The sequence below is a fragment of the Falco punctatus genome (genome assembly GCF_963210335.1).
Source record: "Falco punctatus genome assembly, chromosome: 2".
Classification (NCBI taxonomy): domain Eukaryota; kingdom Metazoa; phylum Chordata; class Aves; order Falconiformes; family Falconidae; genus Falco; species Falco punctatus.
The window spans coordinates 55,772,058-55,789,768 of NC_137581.1; the positions used below are offsets into that span (position 1 = coordinate 55,772,058).

Genomic DNA, 17,711 nt, shown 5'->3' on the forward strand with positions numbered 1-17,711 from the left:
TATTAGTATTATATTTTACTTTATTTCAATTATGAAACTGTTCGTATCTCAACCCATGGGTTTTATCTTTTTCTGATTCTCCTCTCCATCCCACCAGGGGAAGGACAGGGAGTGAGTGAGCAGCTGCACGATACTCAGTTGCTGGCTCGAGTTAAACATGACAGCAGGAAACTTTAAAGACTGTGAGAGTTGCTACTTTGGAAGTTACTGCTAAGCAACAGTTTTGCAAAATCCAGCCAGGTTTTCAGAAGAATACACAAGGTCTGTGATGCATTTTTGTGCTTGCCACCTATCTTTTATTTTTGCTTTAACAAATAAGTGTACAGTAACCATCCACTGTCTTGAAGAGAACAAACTGTTTCTTCTTCATTGACTCAATGGAAGATGTAAAAATTGCAACTTTTTCAGTTCAAGGTATTAATTTTCAACATCCAGTATAGCTGTCTAGACTAATCATGCTCACTATGACTGTAGTGCAGTGTATAAATCTCATTAGGCACTCTAAAAAGAACATTATCAATTTTAGCATTGCCTTAAAATTGGTACTCAGTGTTAATTAGGAAATTCCCCAAACTAGTAGATTTTATTTATTTATTTAGAGGTATTTAAACAGGCTTATATTGTAGGTTTTGGGTGTCCAATCACATTGTGCTTACTTGTACAGAAATTATACACTCACTTGCCAATACAGTGAAAGGGTGGAATGCTTCACAATGATTCTAGCAATAACTCAGAGAAACAACCACTTCTTCAATGCAAATCTGCTCAAGAAAAGCTTCTACACACAAAGTAAGATGAACCAGTTACTGCATTGTTTATTAAGTTTCACTTGATTCCTCCTGACAACCATTTAAACAATGAATGTTGGGAAATGTCTCTCAGAGAATCAACAACAATGGCTAGGATCAGAGCTTTTATATTTAGCTAATACTGTTTTTAGAAAGGAGAAAATATTTCTTCCTGAAGGGATTATAGGAAGTCTTATAAAAGACACCTGCAAACAAAACAAGTGGCAAAAGATCTCTATCATAATTGATAACAGTTATCCTTTGTACAAATCCGTACTTCTTCAGAAATAAATATATCTTTACTACTGAATTTCAAAAGGCATCCACTAACCAACAAGCCTGCTGATCAAGAATAGTAAGTTTTAGAAAATCTGCCAAGAAGGAAGTGCTTTTGTCTTACGGACAGCAGTGCATTATTAATCAAGAGTAAGTTCCTAAATTTTCTTTTCTGATGCCAAATAGAACAAGCAAGCTTTAAAAAATGGTATCCTTTTAGTAGTGTACTGGACATGTAGCATCTAGTTTGCTTTTTTTAAAAGGAAAACTTTTCACTTAAAATACAAACTACAGAATTTGACAAATAATTCAATAGCCAATTTAAAAGAAATGCACAAAGTAATCAGCGAGAAGGAATATTTACAAAATGTAAAAATGTTAACAAAAAAGAAAACTATCACATCTAGAGCAACAGCCTTCATTCTTTCATCCCAGACCAATTAAATTTTGATAAGCATGCACTGCCTGAAGTATCTATACACCGGTCAAATAACCAGGTTTTCCAATCTGCTAGTAGATGACTCAGTCTTCTGTGCCATGCATACAGGTTAGCTCCTTAGCTTTCTTTTGGAGCAACCCAGTTGGTTCCCTCAGAAAAAAAAAGACTAATTCTCAAGACAGTTTGCTTCAGGATCTGCTCCCAAAAGGAAGGATGGACAAGACCACACCAATTTTGGCTCCCTCTGGTTACACAGACTTCTCTAACACTTTCCCAGCAAATTTTACATCCTCAGACAACCCCACATGCCTTTAAACCACATGCCAGGACATGCAAAACACCCACTCAGTTTCTTGCTATAAAAACACCATGCAAATGGGCTGCAACACAACTCTTAAATTATTGTAAATGCACTGAACTAAGGAAGAGAGTGAATCAGTTTATCTCAAGACAACAGGTCCCAGAGGATGCTCTGGCCACGAGCAGGACATACACAGTGCAGTTTGCTTTCAAGAGGACAAACCTATGCAAATAAAACCCCCTCTGCATTGCTTGGTCTAATGGCCAAGGAGCACTGTGCAATAGATGGTTGGACTTTGTGGATGTAAATCCTATGCTAAGAGAAGAGGATAAGGATTGCAGGACAGCTGGAGCTTCCAGCCAAAAAGACAGACACGTATGTATTATCCCAAGAGAGCTGAAATGAAGTTATTCTTTTCTGTCTAATAAGACAGTTAATGAGGCTGAAGAAAATTTGGAATCTGTATAAACAGTAGAAAATGTGTAGTATATCATAGAAAGATTACAGAGAACTATGTCTATATTGTACTTTTAGGAAATAATTTGTCAGGGCCTTAAAGCCCATGAATTCAAAATCTTAATATTCACTATAAGGAACTCCCTAACTCACAAAAACACCAATCACTTTAATTGATGGGTAAAATTCCTTTCTTCCTTTCTAACCTTCCTTTCTTCCACAAAATGACATATGGCACTGTAATGCTTTGAAAAACAAACAAGATACTTCAACTTTAACAACTTCACTAAACTAGGAAAAAGACTTTAGCTTAAGAAGTGTTTTTACTAACTTCTTGGACTATATTTTTTCTCTGTTTTCAGGATTTCAGCATTAACAACATGATTAAACTGCTCAACCCAAGATCTTTTGGGCTTATTTTTTAAAGAAGTCAAAATGAGGTTTAAATCCTGAATAAGTTATCACTAAGCGATGAAGCAAAGTTAGCGATAGCACCTTAGGAAACATTTCTGACTTGAGCATGACAGGTCTGATTCACTAAGTGGATCCATATGATCCACTAAGTTATTTCTTTCTCTAGCCTCCACAATTCATTGTATTCTGTGATTCATGTTATTTTCATACAGTACAATCAATTTTTTTGCAGATTTATCCTCTGCAATTTATCACAAGGAGGATTAATAGCAACTGCAACAGAAAAATTTTACCTTGATGTCATATATAATCCTTTATCCTTTCATCACCATCGAAATCTCAGTGCTTTGTCCATCTTTCTTGTCTGCAGCAACTTATTTCACTTGTTCCTATTAAGGCTATTATATTCACCCTATTACTACTAATCTTTTTCTTTGTAAATAGCCACACCTATTTTAATCCAAAATGGTGTGGTAAGCATTTGATTCTTTGTGGAAGTAGACATGTAATTAGGTTAATCTGTGCTATCTTTTCATGTGAGTTGATTGTTTCTTTACTATGGACATATTTCTTATAACAGCAATAAGCTTGCCAGATTGCTTGGAGGCAAATCAGGAGCAATTTACCAAGCATGTAGCTACTATGAACTGAAATCTTGACATAATAGCAAGCTGTGTATAGCCACTCCTACCTGCCAGTTATTACTCATGTTAGCTTTTTACTGACATGTTAAATTTCAGCCGCACCTTTCTTTCACAAACAAGTACTTTCATTCAACTCAGCTACATCTGTGACAAACAGCTGATCTTCACCAAAGCACACAGGAATCTAAATTCAGAATGCAGTGCAGGTCTTTGGCAGTAGCAACCTAATTACCTGCACGAAGTCCAAAAACGTCAATGGAAGCAAGTCATCCAGGTGGCCAATATCTTTGGAGAAACGATTTAAGATTCTTCCTGCAGAAACATGGTTGGAAAAGAAAAATAAAAATAAAGTAAATATAATTTCTATTATATAAGATCAAAATATCTTAAACACACCATGTTTTACCATTTTAGTAACAGTTAAAAGGAAACAGCTGGAATCAAAAGATAAAAAGACGATTTTTGGAACCCCCATGAAGGGCATCTTTTATAACTACTGCAATATATTTTGAAGAATACTTTTTTACAAATGCCTTTCACCCAAATATAAAACCATTAAACTGCTAGGAAAAAATTAAACTGGGCTTTGAAGATAATAGTTCAGTAGAATTTAACAGGTGAAAGACACATGCTTTATATGCTCAACATATGCAAGTAAAGGTTTACGGTTCAACTTAATGCAAGTTTCATCAAGTAACATCAGTCAGAATCTGCTCCTGTCCTTGACTGAAGCTCACTAGTGCATGCACGTCCCAGACAGATCACAGCTGATCTAACTGATCCTTTTTATTTCTGTTCCCACCCCTCCACCATTATACACGGATTCAAATTGCCAGCATTTCTAAAATAAAATCTGAGATTTGTGTTCATGCAGCCTTACATTCATACTTATTCATAACCTTGACAATACTGATCTTTATTAAAGCTAATAAAACAATTTTTAATCTGCTGTCAGTGAAGCATTTACACTTCTCTATTTTCCCAAGTTCTACTTGAGTGAAAAAATCAGTTACAGCAAGAGTTCTTTAATAATTAAAGTCATAACACTGCCACCTGTAAGTGGATTAGTATCTTTCTCTATTAATCAATATCTCTACTCACCAGGAAAGAAACTAAGCTAAGGATGGGAATCTGCCCTTTTCCAAGGTGTGTAATGCCCATACATGCATTCACATTGCCTTTTTATCTACATATATCTTGATTCAATTATTACTTCTAACTGGTACAAACACATTCACTGCACTGGCAACAAAAGACTTCCCCCCCACCCCACCCCACCCCTGCCCAAAGGAGCTCATTAAACTGAAAATAAAGTTTAAAGTTTCCATGGAGTGCATTGGAGACATAATTCAGAGATAAGAGATACCTAACTAACTTCTATAGCAACCATCATTCCAGTTTTCTGTTCTCACAGCTGTCTCAGAATTACGGATTTTGTTGCACAACATTGATTTATTTTTTAAAGGGAATTTCTGTTCTACACCAAGCAATATGCAAAGCTTCCTCTCCTCAGGCCTGAGATACTACTGCAAAGAGAGATACTGGTGATGAACAGCTTGTTCTGCAGGACTCCACTACCGAAAGCAGCTGCTTAAGGTAGACAACAGTAGAATTCATCCTATTTTTAGGCTTTGCACACAGAGAGAAAGGGTATATAGCAGCACAAGACTCAGCAAAACCTCTTTCATCTGCTTCTACTGGTAATGGCAGCTGGGGATGTTCCCTTTCACTTATTTCATGTTGGGGTAGGCACATCAGAAGAACTCCAAGGCAATTTTTTTCAAAGTTTCCTTTTCCTGTGATTTCCTAACATGGAGACTGGCCACGGAAGAGTGATCTAGCACACACTGCACGCATGCTGTAGCTAAGACCTCTTGATATCCCTAAACATCACATTCCAGGTCATTTTCAAATGAACCAACATTTCACTGGCAAAAAGAAAATCATTCAAAGAGGTTAAATGCTTCCTTCTGACAGTGCTTTCCTTAGCAGCCTGTCCAGGAGGGGCAGATGAGGAAAACAAGATGGGTTCAGGGTATTAGCAGTCTGTTCCCAGCTTGTGACTGTTCCCATCTGAGTGACTTCGCTCTGTTTTACAGAGTGAAGAGCAGAGCAAGGAGAGGTGCCAGTGCCACGCCCCTGCGTCAAACACCATGAGACCCACTGATGACAAGCTGTATACGAGGGCAAAGGACTGTTCTCACAGCAAGCAAACCGCACCTTAATCCAGCCTTAGAATCACCCTTTACCTCCTGACCCCAGACAAGCGTTATTTGTAGTAGTTCCAGGCTGATACAAGAAGCTACTGCACAAAGGCCATCCCATGCGACACTGCTGAAGGACGCAAGGTCACGCAGGCTGACTGCTTTCCACGGCCATAGTGTAAGTCAGGTCAATGCTGGCGCCTCCAGGAATCAAGTGATGCCTTCACGATCCCTCTCACTGCTCAAGTGGAAGGGCATATCCACATTTGTTCCTGGAAAAGCACTGGGCTTACTCTCATTTTGTACAGTATGGACAAGGCCTGAAGGGCTAGAGGAGAGAAGCCATTACAAAATCCTTGCTGTAGAAAAAGGTTTAACTCCTGGGTCGTTTCAGTTCCAAAAGTATCTCAGAGTTCAGCTCTCATTTCCCACCCCTGTGATTTCTATTGAAGAATCACCTGTTAAAGTTGCTCAAGGAGGAATTTGCAAATTTTGAGTCTGGGATTTGGTGTTTTTGGCAACTGTTAGAATAGAATAGAGTATTTCAGTTAGAAGGGACCTATAGGGATCATCTGGTCCAACTATCTGACCAGTTCAGGGCTGACCACAAGAGAAAGCACGTTGTTATGGGCATTGCCCAAATGCCACACTGACAGCCTTGGGGCATCGGCCATGCCTCTAGAAATCCTGGTCCAGTGTCTGACCACCTTCTCAGTAAGAAATGCTCCCTAATATCCAGTCTAAGCCTCCTCTAGCACAGCTTTGAACCATTCCCACAAGCCCTATCACTGGAGCCCAGGGAGAAGAGATCAGCAGGAGGCTGCGACAACCTCTAACCATTTCCTGATAAAGTTTCAATGTTGTGACAAGGAGAGCTTTAAGCTGCAAGCATGATACAGATCTGTCCTGGTGCTTCTGGGGGTAAAAAGCTGGCATAGATATAAATAAGAGCTGCAGAATACTTGCCTGCATCCTGCACACCAGGAGTAACTGTGGCGATGTTCACCTCCACAGCAACATCTCCTCCAGCAAAATCCTTTGAGGAACACAGTCATGAAGGAAAACTAGCTCACCTGAGCCAGCCTCAGTAGTCCTCTGGTCTTACTATCTCTTCCACTAACCCCTAACTATTCCAGTTCCCATTGGTTATACGGCTGCTAATTAATTGCCAAAACTGTATTTTTGGCAACTGTCTTATGAAATTTTTAAGTATAACAGTGTTTCTACAGACTGTTTTGACAGAGCTGCAAGCTGCCACTAGGAAAGTGGAAATTAATCTGACATTATCAATAAAACATGAAAACATCTTTTAATCTGCCTAATCCTCTTTAAAATGTAAATACAATAATTCTGTAAAATGACATGGACTAAAATTTGAGTGAGCAGAAAAAACATTATATGAAAAAGACAAACCTTGAAAACTGGAACCTTTTACGGGTCCACCTGATACAATTAAAGCAATTTAAGCAGTGGGGACTTGAATCAGCGGCTTCTGAAATAAACATTCAGGTGAACCTCTGGTAGCAGAACTTCATTTTTTTGAATTTTCAAGTTACTGAAAAAAGTAATTTATGGTCTATCTAGTGTTTGCACATAGTATTTCTGGAAAATAACACCTCACCTGAAGTCATTAAGCCTAGGAAAATACCTTGCTTGTTGCTAAGAGGTCGCATGTCCCTCTTGTAATGTTAATCCAGTGACCATTAATGGTTTTCTACTGCTAAAATCAAGCCACAAAGCCACACGCTTTAGCCCTATTTTTTTTGTTGCTGGCTTGTTATGATATTACCCCCCTGAAAATATACAAATCAGGCCTGAAGAGTATTTCAGATCCTGTTCATACTAATATTACAGAACTGGCATTTTATTCAGCACATCCTATGTTGAAGCAAGCTATGGTAACCCACTAAAGCAAGGTCCCTCACCAATATGAGAGAGAGCAATGTACCTCCAAGCAGAAGTGCTATGCTTTGGAAATATCCACAAAGTGCCCCATAGTCATTGTGATATTGCATCCAGAGTAATTGCTACATTTATAAGGATGTCTACAAGTAAATGAGGTCTATTTCGCAAGGTATGAAGAAACAACTGTTTCCACTTACTGGAAGCACAGTAAATCAGTGGCTTGCTTATGCATTATTAAGCATGCAAAAGAAAACATTCCAGATATGAAAGTTAAAGTAGCCATTTTGAGTCAGGACTCAAAATGCTTAGTTATGACTACAGTTTCTACAAGCATTTGCAAGCCTAACTTTTGGGGATGGTTCTTCAGATTAAAGAAACTGTCGCACCTGCCATTCAAGAAGGGTAGGACCTGCAGGACTCACCACCCCCAAACAATTTTGTCTCCAAAACTTCTAATATCCTTCTCTCCCAAACTTACAGACTATCAACATCACCTTCCCACAATACTTCATACTTCCAAAAAACCCAAATTCCTTAAGTGAGCATTTCTGTGATACAGATACATGCCAAGAGACAGTAATTCTTAGATCTAGTCCAGTATTTTCCATTTACAAAAATTTTCAAGCTCACTTAATACTTGCACCCTTTATTTATCCCAGTGAGTTTCAGTCTGAGCTTCAAAAGCAAAAAGAAAATACTAAATCTAAAACTTGTAAGGCAAAAGAAATTTCACAAAACCAGCAACAAGAAAGTGTTTTAACAAATCAAGAACCAAGTATGCCAACGTTACGACAGCATGCAAATTTGTGAATAGTATCTGTTATTTTAATCACTCAGGCTTCCACGTGGTATGCAGCGTCAGTAGTGAGCTGCAAAAGGGAACGTGCTCTCTTCAACAGTCCTATGTTTGTTTTCACATCAAGCAACTGAATCAGAACACACACTGTTGTTAGATTTCTTCTGAAGTAATTAAATAACTATTCAATGCCAATTAATCACAGTTAAATAAGGGTCTGTCACCAAAGTGCTATGTACACATTTCAGGCTATTTAATGGTCAAATACTTGGCAGTATCAAAGTTAAACAATGATTCATTAAACCTCCTCCACTACACAATAGTTAAGCTAAACTTGAAGTGAAAGAATCAAACCTCTTTTGTTCTCCATGAAAGAGACATCAAACCTCAGTATGTGATATTCTTTTCTTCCCCACTCTGTAAACTGCTTTAATTGCATGAATCAGAATGTGTTCAGGTGCTACATACCCACTTCGGTTCTGCAGGTGCCTACTGATACTTGGGAACTTATCATCCAAATAATGAGAACACTTGACAGTGTTCCACACCTATTTAAAATGTTTATACATACTCCACAATGAAAGAAATATAATCCAAACTGAATCAACACTTAGGATGTAAACACCAGAAAAGAAAAGATGTGGGTTTTCTTTAAACAAGAAACTAGGATCCTCCACTGGAACAGCCAAATGCCACCAACAGCATTCAGTGTTGTGCAACCTGAATTCCAAAGACCCTAAAAGCAGTATATTATTTCTATTTCTAGATGTATTTGGCACTTCTAGTATACTTTGTTGGCCTGTGCATTCACTGAAATACTTCTGTGTAACACAATAGAGCAGGCAGATTGATTTTATATACCTCACAAAGAGTTTACCAAGCCTTTATAGCTTCATCACTCATTGCAAAAATACTTCTCTACTTCACTGATTTGCCTCTTTGGAAAAGCAAAAGCGAAGGACCTTCTAGGGACAGAAAGCTTTTGCCACTTGTGTGTGCACGGGTGCAAGCTCTTGGAATTTTTTTCCCCTCGGAGATCAGGCTAATCCTCAATCCAGGGAATTTTAATTGAATCACACGGTAGTTCAATATGTAAATGTTATTAATAAATACTGCTTTGCATGGTAACCTGAACTCCTCCATGGCAATTGGCCTAAATATCAATTTTCACCTACAAGTACACTGCATTTACCAGGGGAGAAAGTACTCAAAATCTCTTCATCTACTCTGCAACAGCAAAGCCAGGAACACTCCCCCACTGCCCAGACTCCATTAAGAAAAAGTAACAAATTAACCACTATTATCTCCCACTCCTCCCTGCAAACTCCCGGAAACGTGTCTGAAAGCAACTTGTAAGGCTAGGAATGGATTCAAGAAGGTACTCTGCCGTAAGTACTACGTACCACTACATGTAAGCAACCCCAGCTGGGATTGCACACTGGCTTGAAGGCAGTCATGCTACAGAGATGCTCTTTGTGACTCAGACAACTTTAATTTAGAGGGACCCATGTTAGACAGTCGAAAGTGTGTACTTAGCCACCCCCTTATACTCAGCGAGGTGAAGCAGCCCCCCATGCATCGCACTCTGCTGACTGTGAGGGTGGCCCCGTGGCGGGCTGTCATGGGCGCGCTCCTGTCCCAGGAAGGCACGCCACAGCCGACCACGCACCTCAGCCTGTGTACACGCAGGGGTGTTAACTTGCCCTAAAGAGAGAAATCACGTACTTCATCAGGCCGAATTACAGCTGATAAAACCAAAGTTATTTTTAAAGTATGCATGGTAGTAAAATAATGCTCAGAAGTGTCTACGTGGCAACAAAAGCATTGCAAGGTAGGAATAAAAGAAACAGCTGCACAGATCTGGTACATTTAAATGCCCATGAATTTAACTACGTAACATGTTTCCCATTCCGTCAGTGGTCTAAATCCACAGCTCCCCACATATCTTGCTGTTAAGCTATGGCATTCAGTGACTGATAAGGCTTTGCCCGTGCTCAGTTCACACACATAGGCCAAAAAAAGGGAAAGGAAAACAACAACAAAAAAGTACTGCAACTACAAGCAGCCTTCCATTTCATCAAAGTAGCGACAAAGTGGATTGTCCCTATCAAATGTTGGCAGGAAGCAGACATTACATCAACCTTGTAAAATACAACTATGAAATCAACAAAATAATTAAAGATGGATTACCAACTTTGAAAGGAATTGTAAGTTTGTGAAATATTTCTTCAGAAAGAAATCTGGAAATGCATCTCCTGCATAGCTGTCAATTACTGATCTACTCTGGTTTTTCTTCCATATTTCTACAAAGAAATGTCAATAGGTCTGTTATCTTTTTTTAATGTATGTTTAGCACCACGGATCCACACAAACTGCCATATACAGCATTACTGTCTTCCCCACAGGCATCCTATAAATATAAATAAGAAATTCAACCCCATTTTTTTCTTTAGCAGCCTGAAACTGACAGGAATATTATCACTTTCTTAGACATTTGCAAATGGGCACAGTGGTACTGGGCCAAAATATGCTGAGATCATAATATCCATTTATCTAAACTGCCAGCTTGTAATGAATTCAGGTGGGTTGCCTTCTATCCAAATTAATTTACTACTTGAAAAAGGCTTTTTATACAAATGCTGTCAAAAGGAAAACAGTTAGAAAACGAGGAGAAAATGTGAAGACTGTGTTTGATCTTATTTTTAAGTGTAGGATTTAAAGAAAGAAGGGTAACTAGGATGAAGATAAGAATGGAAAACAGGCTTCTTGGAAATGAATTTCTATTTTTATTGCTGATGGAGACATCTACATTACCTGGTATGAATACATTGATCATAACCATACAGTTCGTTCTTGAGCTTTCCAGTCCACTAGAAACACACAGTATTTTAATGGCCTACTGATAAGAATTACCCTGCTTGCAGAAAATCGACATAGGTCAATGCTCCACGTAACTTGACTTACCCCTTTGCTAAATTATGTGGCACTGCTGATTTTATCTTTTTTCATGGGTGTGCTCAGAACATGTGTACTAACATCAGTTATCACCGACCAAAGTCTATATCCTCATTATATAGTGCAGAGAGGACATAAAAATTCTTCATTAAAAACAGAAGCACACAAACAAAAACATTTAGATTGGAAAAAACTTTCCTTCTTTCTCAAACTGCTTTCATGAGAAATCTCAAAATACCTTCTGCATTGTAACTGCCTTTCATATTATATATCATTACCAATTAACCATGCTGGCTACAATTTCAGCTGTAACAATCTACAACACAGATTTTAACTTTGGTGCTATGTTATACTTGCTAATAAAATTATCCTTTTTACAAAAGCATGATAGATTTGGGATAATATATTCATTAGCAACTTCCAAATTATTCATCCCCGCAATGATAACCCCTGCCCCAAAAATTAACGTTCACAGATTTTTTTCTTCTGTAATTTATTGTGAAAGAAGCAGAATTACTCAAAAGAACAAACTTCTGCCTACATAACAAAGTTTTATCCCACAACCTGAGTACAAAGCTCCATCTCTGTTTCATAATTAGAATAACAATGAAAGCAGACACCTTCTCCCCTCAATCCCTAGAAAAACAGTGAATGTTTCATACATAATTCTCTGAAGTTGCCAGAACAAAGTTCTAACGATTCCAGAAGTTAAGCTCTGCATATCCTTTCTGCGTCTTCTTAAACTCATTTTTATTCACCAAAGCTATTTTAAGTTATCCTGAGTTTAATGAATAAAATCTACATTTAAACATACTGAAAAGAAACAAAAAACTAAAACCAAGCCACAAACTCTAATGTGCTGCCAAACGATAGGACAACTTCATTTCTGCTGTATTCTACAACATAAGCAACAAGATATTTTTAAGGCATACAGGCCAACTGTGTATTTATTTATTTATTTATGTATTTATTTATACGGAGGAGGGGGTAATAGAAGAGTTGACACTGGCCCCCTACCTCCCCCTCCTGAAGGAAAAAAAAAAAAAAAAAAGTAACCACTTGCAATTTCTTATCAACTGATCTTTAAAAAGATGTCAAATTGTACACTATCTAAGGAATTTTCTGTTAATTTACATCACCTTCTTTTTCTGTTCCAGATGTATAGTTACCTACTTCAACATCTCACCACAATACAAAGCATCACTATAACAGACACCTGGAATAGTCTATATGGAATATAGTCCTATATTGGCTTTTTACTAGCAAGATTACGAATTTAATTCTTTGCTAAACTATTTAACCACAAAAACATCTACTTCTGAAAGTGCATTTATGCAGTCTAGTTTTCCTTTCTGCCATAAATTCAATTTGGACTGAAGATGTCCCAAGTGTTGTTTTGCTGGAGGTGGGGCAGAGCTTACAATTAATTAATCTGAATGCTACAAATCAGGATGAACTGAAATATCCGAAGAGTATTCTGTTGCTGGAAATTTTACATGAGAGGAGAAAAACAGCTTTTACACTTACTTTCAAATTTGGGACATATATAAATATACATCAATTCAAGGATTAAAACAAAAATGGAAATATATGCCACCTTTCTGGTAAGGCTTTTCCGAAAAGAAAAAGGTCTTCTCCTGTGCTATTTATACTACCAAGACTAGATTCAGAATAGGCTTTAAATACTGTATTTCAGAAAATATCAGGAGGGGTGGTGGTGTACAGAATCTCACACAGCTCTTTCAAATCTGCTCATATTTGTTGATCTTTTTACCATTCCATACCCTAAAGATAATTCTAAGAAATAGATAAGATCTGAATAAGAATCATAAATTGCTTCTTTTTGATGTTTTTCTTCCCCCTTTTTTTTTTTCCAAGTGTTGAAGTTAGATGGGCTCAACCATCACTCCAGTCTAAGATGACAATAACCAAGTAGGACATCACTGAATATAAAGCTTTTGCCTCCTGGGACCTTCAGTTTAAACTACCTGGCTGATAAAGTTACAATTCAGCAAACAAGTATCATCCTGTATTTTACCAATCACATATATTCAGATCCCCTCCCACACACACTGAACAGAATGATTCTGATGTAGTCCAACCATTTTCTTCCTTTTTTGAAACCATGGAAGCAAATTCAATGTGAACTGTTGCTGAGAAAGCCAAGCCAATTTCTGGCTTCTATCTAGCCTATCCATTTTGAGGATAAAGCCTTTGGGCAGCAAAAACAGCAGAGGCATTTCATATCTTCATCTGATTTTGCAAACCCTTGTCTTCTCCTTGGTGTGTTGTTTTGGTTTGATCATTCATTTTTCTTTATCTTCTGTTTCTTTTTCTCTCTCTCTTGAAAAAATGTGAATTAATTGGCAAGGAGAGATTCTCTCTGAAGTTCATTCATTATGTACCCATGTAATGATTCCTGAAATACCTTTTCCTTTTTAACTACTCATACTATAAAAAAGCTGCTGCAACAGCACGGGTTTGGCTATCCATAATTCACAATGGATGACACTGGATAATTTTCAGTGGCTTTTTCTCCTGTGTCACATCAAATGTCATTGCTACTGAACTCAAGAGAAATTCTGGTATAACTACCAGAAAATCAGAACTGTGTATCTCTTAGTTTGCTATGCAAATAATCAAAATATATTCTTGGAAAATCTGCTGTGTGTTAAAAAAAACCACCCACCCCATGAAAAGAAAAATTTTGCTTCGATTTAGGACGTTTTAAACCACATGCTAGAGCAAAGCCACAGAAAATTTGGGAACAGCTAGATTCACAACTTAGGTACCATTCACCAAACCACAAAGGAAGATACTGGGAAACCTGTCATCCTGTTTATAAACATACTGCCAAGCCCAGGGGTCAGGACACTTACATGAGAGGTGAAGGCTGGGCAGAGACACAAGGAACATGTTATTTTTACCAGTCATGGAGCATGCAGTGAATGTGGGTCACCCACCTCTCCAGCAAGTGTGTTAATTACTCTACTAGAGGCAATTCTGCGGTAGGCCTCCTCCAGTCTCTGCTCTTGAAGCTGCTTGCCCTTTGAATGAATCAGTAAATAAGTATGGCACCGGAAGAAGGCAAATGAGTGCATGCCTGAAGGCTATGGCAACCAGCATGGGAGTACAGCTGGATTGAAATACCTTTTTTTTTTTTTCTTTTGGCTTAATTTAGGGCATGGAATGGATCCTTTCCTGCAGAGCAGGCTGTAGGGTATAAGCAGGGATGACTTCACCTCCTCCTTAGTTTTGTGACTGGCCCCAAATTCCACTTGCAAATCTTGCCTGAGAAAAAACCAAAAATCTTTTGTCTTAGAAAATCTGGAGCCAACCACAATTCAACCATCTTCTAGCAAGAAGTGCTGTCCAAAGGAATCTAGATACAGTCTTAGAACACGTTTCTTTGGGCCATCAGCTTCTGTGGAAAAACTAAAACATAAACTTCTTTACAGCCTAAGCTACAATTAACAAAACTGAAATGAAATGTGGGGCATAATATGCATTCAAATGAGAAAAAAACCAAACTATGACCTCTTCTCTACTGTATATTATATTCATTACATTAAAATAAAAATTTTAATAATTAAATTATTAAATGCTAAGCATTTTGAAAGTTATATTGCACTGCATATGACTTTACTGCACCTTGTCTACTGGACACCTATTAGAAAGGTTCACCTCAAAAACAAAAGAGAAAAACGTACTAGGAATAAGTAGCTGCAAATGAGGAGAAACTAGTTGCTGACCATACTAAAACACTCATAGTGTATAAGTCAAAACCAAAAGAACCTTTAATGTTCACGTACAAATATACTTTAAATTAAACCCCCTAGATTTCTTGACAGCTGAATGCTAGAGGTTAAATTCTTTTAAAAACATATGCTTACATCCATATAATTTAAAATTACAGATAATCTAACATAGCCATATAATTTTCTTTTTTTTCCATGTCTTTTAAATAATAAGAAGGAAACTTAGAATGATAAACAAAAATATGTTAATATGTCTTCGCTTTTCTATAAAGGGAAAAAAAATTCACACACATCAAGGAGAAAAAAATGGCTTCACTGAACAGTCATTCAAGCAAAAGTGAATAGAATTTACAATCTATTTTGTCTTTGTTCAATTCAAAGACAGACTTCACTGTGAAGCTCTGATTTACAGCTGTCCAGCACTATGAACTCCTAAATAAATAAATAGGCAAAAATAGAAGAGTGCTGCCTGCAACAAGGGACTCCTGAGAATGCTGCCATTTGTTATTTGCATGACAGAAACACCAAAAAGAAGATTAATATATCTGAAATGGGAGGCCAAGCCTCACACTAGGATGCACGTTGGACCATCTCATAGCCAGCAGCATGCCCTGCCTTGAAGAGTTTGTTGCCAGTTAAGAGAAACCAACACAATTGACTATAAAAGGAACAACATGCAAAGGGAAGATGTAGCAGTAAGCTGGAACAGAAAGTTGCAGGACAAGATGTGTGCCTTTTTGCCTGTTTTTTTTTTTTTTAAGTATGGGAAAACAGCGGGGTCAGGGAATTAATGAGTTTTTCCGCCCATATATTTAACTGTCAGTGTATAGTTAAACTGCGGTTACAATGATACTGGTGTATCTTGAGATGATTTTAAGATGAAGATGAGCCAGCTTGCAGATGAACTTTACTGAACAGAGAGCAGGAAGTTAACAAAGATGTAAGCATGAAAGATAAGCAGGCAAAATGATGATGGAGGTAGTTAAAAACAAAGGAACGTGCCAACAGCTCCAGTTACCAGGTGCAGAAATAGTAAAAGCTTTGCATGGGAAGAGGGTTAATGTTCAAATGAAGCCACACTCCTTTTCTACACCTCCTGGTAGACTACCTCAAAGTACACCTGGGCTGTAAGATCAAGAAAAATCCTTCTCTCCATCTGGCCCTGGGGAGGAGCTACAAGACAGAACTGTTGAAAGACTAGCTGGCAGTAACAGTCACAGAAATTGATACTGAAAGAGCTTTGTACACATTTACTTGAATTTTTGCCCTGTGCAGACTGGCTGCTGGCACATGCCCTCTTCTTCACCCTCTACTTCATTCACTGCACATCCACTCCCCATTTCCTCTCCTCCCTCTTCCTTTGACACTGCTTCTTCCATTCTCCTTCATCATGGGATGGCACAAACTCTGGATACAAATAAGCACACTTGAAAAAGAGGAGTGAATGTCATCCTATGCACAACCAAGGCACGAAGCCTGACATGGTAAGGCATAGGCTGGGAAGCATGGAAAAGTTTGGGATAAGGCAAGTGGCTGCAACACTTAAGCTAGAAGAGTACCTGACTGTTTTGGAAATGCAGTGCGACAAAAAAAGCCAGACAGGGGAACTACATTAACTACACATGAGCTGTAAAGGTAATAGGAAGGATGTTTTCCACTGGAAAACATGGGAAATCCTTACAGAAAGTGAGAGATCAGGTTCTGAAATAGTTCCCCAATTAAAACTGTAGAAGCAGAAAGGCCATTGTCGCCTGAATGGAGATGGCAAAGTTCATCCAGGACATACAGCATAACCATAAGCATTTGATTCACACAGACTATTCACAAGGTTATACTTGGGTAAGGCAAGACTTGCTGTCTACTGAGAGAGATGCCTTCAGAGAACAAGTCAGAGGACTTTAGTTAGTTCTTGCTTTCAACTGCTCTTAGGGGAGCGTATTTCACTCTGCTAACTACAGAACCACAGAGGCAATGGCTGGTTGTGTCGAGTTAGTCTTTAAGTGTACTCTAATTAGTTTGCTTCAATTCATTCACACAGGGTCTTAAGATTTCACAAGACCAATTAAGATTTTAGGTAAAGAAATTCTCAGTAAAAGTTTTCTTTCTTCCTTCTAAATAAATGTGTCTGGGTCTTAACAGTTCACTTATTTATACATTTGTTTCTCTGACATTCATTTTCACCACAATTTGTTTTGTGGTGCTTGTTTTTTTAAACCAGCAGCTTCTCTACTGAAACTGTATCAGACACATTAGGATGAAAGGATGTTCCAGGACTGCAAGGAACTGGACGACAACAGGAGCAATGCAAAGACCATGACAAAAATCCCTATCTTTCAAGCGTCCATACCCAATACATTAAAACACCATAAAATCACCTCATAGACCTAAACCACTGGTTATATTTTGGGATAAACATTACAAATTTTGCAGATAATCATTGATCATAATCTGATCCCAGATACTTTGCGAAAGGCTGTTTTAAAACAGCTGCTTTGCTGTTATTCTGCCTTAAAAAAAAAGGTATTAACCAAATATCTGATAAGGAGGATTAAAATGAAAAAATACACATAATGAAACTAAATGACAGAAAAATACCTTGTGTTTTCCCTTCACTCTTCACAAACCAGCACGAACAGAGAACTTGATTCTGGATCAATTTGTGGATACATCATTAGAATATACGAAACAAAAGCGTAACTTCAAGCAAAAATACCACAGAAAGCAAAATTGTGTCAATAACCCAACCACTAATAATATTACAGAGTATTAATTAGT

At 37.9% G+C, this 17,711-nt stretch overlaps 1 protein-coding gene across 2 annotated transcripts in view; it reads right to left on the reverse strand.

The window, feature by feature from the left end:
* ABCC4 (ATP binding cassette subfamily C member 4 (PEL blood group)) overlaps positions 1-17,711 on the reverse strand; it is a 167,568-nt gene that overhangs the window by 64,832 nt on the left and 85,025 nt on the right. For both annotated transcript variants that reach the window (XR_013925943.1, XM_080374996.1), the window contains exon 20: positions 3,551-3,630. Coding sequence is in view for 1 of the 2 variants with exons in the window: in XM_080374996.1 (XP_080231122.1) it covers positions 3,551-3,630 (80 nt within the window). In the remaining variant the exon portion in view is untranslated. The remainder of the gene's footprint in view (positions 1-3,550; positions 3,631-17,711) is intronic.